The 4,526-nt window shown below is 36.0% G+C and overlaps 1 protein-coding gene across 1 annotated transcript; it reads right to left on the bottom strand.

Moving 5' to 3' along the window:
- On the bottom strand, positions 1,189 to 3,368 carry LOC104711226 (activating signal cointegrator 1). The gene is made up of 4 exons (XM_010427905.1): positions 3,130 to 3,368; positions 2,080 to 2,718; positions 1,898 to 1,996; positions 1,189 to 1,675 (listed from the first exon to the last, which is right to left on the bottom strand). Exons 1-4 carry the CDS (start codon positions 3,283 to 3,285, stop codon positions 1,316 to 1,318), a joined length of 1,254 nt encoding a protein of 417 aa, XP_010426207.1. The 5' UTR covers positions 3,286 to 3,368; the 3' UTR covers positions 1,189 to 1,315.

Raw genomic sequence — 4,526 nt, 5'->3', positions numbered from 1 at the left:
AAGTTAAACTACAATATTGCATGGCAAAACTATACTGTGAACGGTATAGATCAAACTATATATTTAGAGCGGACACCAATTTATCGCATACCAAATTTATATATATGTAAGAAAAAAATCCGTTTACACCACTACGAACAACAAATTATGAATGATTCGACAAACGGATTCGTCCGCTAAACCCGCTACAACCATTCGAAACCTAAAACTTGATACCTTATGGTTTCACAAAAGAAAACAAAGCCTTTATACATTGTATGTGGGGGTAATGTGTATAAATGAGCTAGTTTTTTTCCGATTTTCTGGTAGGGGGCAGATGGAATCTTTTCCATTATAAGAAGTCATGGGTGGGTGACGTCATAAATGTTATTTTTTACACATAAATTAGAAAGAAAAATGGGATTTTGAAAGGTGTGGATAACAAAGGGACTTGTGTCTGCATCGCATCATATCAATGTTGCTTTTCTATCTATCTTACAACTATTCATTACTACTTATTAAGGGGGGAAGATTATTTAATGTCTTAATCATAGTTATCATATTAATACATTGGGGATATTAGTATTATTTTATCTTACCGTCAGTTGGTGGATTCAATCAAACAGAGCTCCGTTTTACAAAGTTTTACTTTTTCGTGTTGTTTTTTTTTTTTTTTTTGTTATAATTTAAACTTTTAGGTAATTAAAAAAGAAAAATCTAATCACGGTGAAATAAAACTTGCCTATGGACTATATTATACATACTGTTTCACTGATTACTCCATGCTGGAAACTCTATATAGCCACAAAAATACGTATTCATGTATCCAATTTTTTTTTTTTCTTTTATAGCTAGATTTCAAAGTAAGAAACAAACTTTCATCATATATTTATATTATATTATATAGATTTCTATATATATATTTTATTATATTCGCACATATACTATTCTATTCCCCAATGACGACGAATTCAAATGAGAAAAATAAAAATTAAAAAATACATAGTGCTCCAAGAAAAGGATTTTTGATAGCTGTGAACACGTAAAACGTGGAGACGAATAATCTTATCTTAATAAAACCGAGAGAATTTAACATTACCCAATTATATCGCGCCACGTATGCACATGAGAAACCCAAACTTCGCAACACGTGATTCCTTTACCGACGGCGCGTATCAAACACAACAATGTTCTTTTATCCGACGTGGATGGAGAAAAAACTGTTTGACCTTTTTAAAACCGAACATAATGTATACGGTTCGGTTAAACCGGGTAAAAATTTTCAAATACAAAGAAAAAGTAATGTTTTTTTTTGGTTACTGAAAATTAAAAATTCTCAGTCGTAATCTAAGGAACATTCACCACCATCTTCTACATGAAGCCCATCGTTTCCTGATGGCCATGATGATTTAGCGTCCGATTTCGGATCGGCTTGTAAGTACTTGAGTTCACTTCTGTCATGTTGTACCCTTCCTGTGATCTCTAGACACAATCCGTTTCGGTTTTTCTTGTTGTCTCTTTTGGAAGAGCTGCTGCTGCTTTTTGGCTTCTTCTCGGTTGGTCCCGGGTCTAAGAAGATTGGAATGAGTTTTGCCGTCGGGTTAGGTTTTATTCTGTTCACGTTTTTAGTCTCGGGTGGTCCCAGGATCCTGTTCCCTGATTCTAGTTCTGAGATATCATCTTCATTTAACAGAACCTGTGATGTGTCAAATACATGAATCATCAGTACTTCGATATGAATCTAGCAAATCAAACATGCCCTATTGCAGACAAAATGTAGGTAAAAAAAAGATGGAAGATATGGATAGTCACATTGCCGAGAGACTTGGATACAGGAAAATCTAGTTGCTAGGTAGGCATTCTATGACTTATCTTTATGTTCCGAACGTGTTGGGAACTGGTGGCTTTTGAGAGTTACCTTACGGCCGATTAGATCAAAGGTCATAACCACTTTGCTCTTTTTGACTCGTTCAGCTTCTTCAATCTCCTCCCGTTTCTTCCTTACTAGCTCTTTTTCCTGAAAACAGAACCCAAAATATTAACTCAATGGCGAAACAAACACCAAGTTTTGTTTTACCAATGGAGACTATATATATATACCTCAGCAGAGAGCCAACAACTACTCTCACTTTCATAGTAATCGCTCTGATCATCAATAACCGTTGTACGTGCGGCCGAATTTCTATCATACTCTACAAGCCTTTTCGCATATGCTTCAGCTGCCACATCAGCATCAGACACTGGGGTATACCCTTCCTCTAGCCCAGCATATGAACTTCCTTCTTTCAACACAAGTGCTCCACAGAAACTGCAAGGCCCTTCTCCTTCTTGTTCACAAACTATTTTGCCACACGACAAACAGTTGCTCACTAATTTGTGTCTACGAGCTTGGCATGCACAAGGTTTCCCTTGCTGAAACACTATTGATCCTTTAGCTGCCTCTGCTAGCGAAATCACCTTTCCGCCTTTTTTCTTCTTAGGATTGACTTGTTGCTGAGGAGGAGCTGTTACTTTCCCATTTCCAGCTTGCTGACTAGAAGAAGATGTTTTCTCTTTCGGTGTTTTAAATGGTTTCTTGATTCCACTAGAAGCACCGTTATCCACTTTAGGCTTAACATACATCTGCAGTTCTGGACCTGAACTGGAACTACTACCTGCAACATGGCTGGTTGGATCTTTGTATCCTCTTCGCTGTAGATACTCTGCAATGATGCTTTTGCCTTCTTTTCCGATAATATTCTAGATCAAACCATCAATAAAATCAATCATAAGTTTTCAAGTTAATCCATTTGAAAGTAAAAAGTTTCTAGTGATAAGATCATCTAAACTTTAGTGTCTACAGTAACAAGAATAGTCTCAATGAGCACTAACTTGGTGACATTGACTCTGAAGAGATCCTTCAAGCGACTCTCTGATTCAAGAACTATTCTTACTCTCTGATTCGTACTAACTAAATTAAACAACCAATACATCAAAAAAATGAGCTCTTCAACAGTTTCAGAGAGCTTAATTCTAGAAACCTCATAACTCAATTGAAATCAATTCAAACCTAAATCACTATCCCCTTCTCCATTGCTACAAAACCAATGAATCTAAATTATCGAATCTAAGAAACAGAAGCATCAGGAGAGTAAAGAGGGAAAGATTTACGTCGAGATACTCCTTGGCATCGACAGGCTGAGCTAGATCGCAATAGGAGACTAAACCGGAGATTACATCCCGATCGAAATTCAAACCGGTTTCTGGTCTCCGGCAGAGATCAATTAACGCTTCCTCTAGCCACTGTCCCACCGCCGTTCCCATCATCTCCTCCGATTCTCTCCGTCGCCTTTAGCCTCTTCGAAACCCCCCGACAAGGAAGAATCGCTCCTCGCTCTCTAATCGAAAATACATTTTTTTGTTTCCCCTTAACAGGCTCGGCCCAATAATAACGGGCCTATATGTGGTGCTATGTTTGAACTTGGAACTTAACCCAAATATGTTAAACCTGATTTAATAGACACAACCAGCCAGAGCTTTGTAATTTAGAGGTTTGTAATAGTAATTGTTGAATCAATTTGATACTAGTATGCATGTGTGAATTGTAGACGACAAAAAAATAATAATACATACTATACGATACGAATACGATGATGTATAATCTTTTAAGCAATTTTTCTATAGTTTATTTTATGCAGTGTTCGAAAAAGCGGTCTAGGCGGTCGCCTAGGCGCCGTCGCGCTAGGCGCTTAACCGACGCCTAGACGACCGTCTAAACCGCCTAAAATCACATATATTTTGATTTAATATATTTATCTAATTTTTAACTATATATAATTAAAATTTAAAGTTTTACATTCATATACATAATTACAAATCTTTATATGTTGTTGATATCAATTAAAAACTACATTTTTTCCTAAGTTTTGTTTATGGTTTATTACTTTTATTTATCTAACATATATTTTTGTCTACAATATTACATATATAATGTTCTACGTTGAAAACGCCTAAACCGCCTAAAATCGCCTAAGCCTCCGATTAAACGTTCTAGGCGCTAGGCGTTGGGTTACCGCCCAATTACCGCCTAGCGTTTTCTTGAACATTGATTTTATGTAATTGATTAGATTCAAAAAGTTAATAAAGCAAGTTATAATACAAATTTGACGTACCAATGTACCATCAGCTTTTATAAAGTGGGTAAAGAAATAAATAAGGAAACAATAAGTTATGTGTATGTATAAGCCATGGTCCAAGGTCCCAATACGATTTGATTAGTGGAACATCTCGTGCCCCCACTTCGCATTGCCTGTATCCGACAATCCTCATTTAGAAAACCCCAACACATTTTGAAAGTGTGAGAACTTATGATCTGAACAATGAAATAAAGATTTCTTTAAACTCTCTTTTGATTAATAGAAAATCTGTTTACAAGTTTGTTCTAAACAATTTTCTAATCTCTCAAAACTCTCTTTAAAGAAACCTCACGCTCTCTCTAAGTTCTTAGCTCTTTTCTTTTCTTAAAGACTAAAACTTAATAGCTAGGTTAACTTTCTCTTGTTTGTGCT

Source organism: Camelina sativa, chromosome 9 (assembly GCF_000633955.1).
Source record: "Camelina sativa cultivar DH55 chromosome 9, Cs, whole genome shotgun sequence".
Taxonomy (NCBI): Eukaryota; Viridiplantae; Streptophyta; class Magnoliopsida; order Brassicales; family Brassicaceae; genus Camelina; species Camelina sativa.
This window is presented reverse-complemented; position numbering and strand designations above follow the sequence as displayed.

Excerpts from the sequence above, each read along its gene's own strand:
- LOC104711226 (XM_010427905.1), bottom strand. The coding sequence starts at position 3,285 with ATGATGGGAACGGCGGTGGGACAGTGGCTAGAGGAAGCGTTAATTGAT. Across the intron at positions 2,719-3,129 it reads ATGCCAAGGAGTATCTCGAC|AATATTATCGGAAAAGAAGG; the intron begins GTAAATCTTTCC and ends GGTTTGATCTAG. Across the intron at positions 1,997-2,079 it reads GTTGTTGGCTCTCTGCTGAG|GAAAAAGAGCTAGTAAGGAA; the intron begins GTATATATATAT and ends TTCTGTTTTCAG.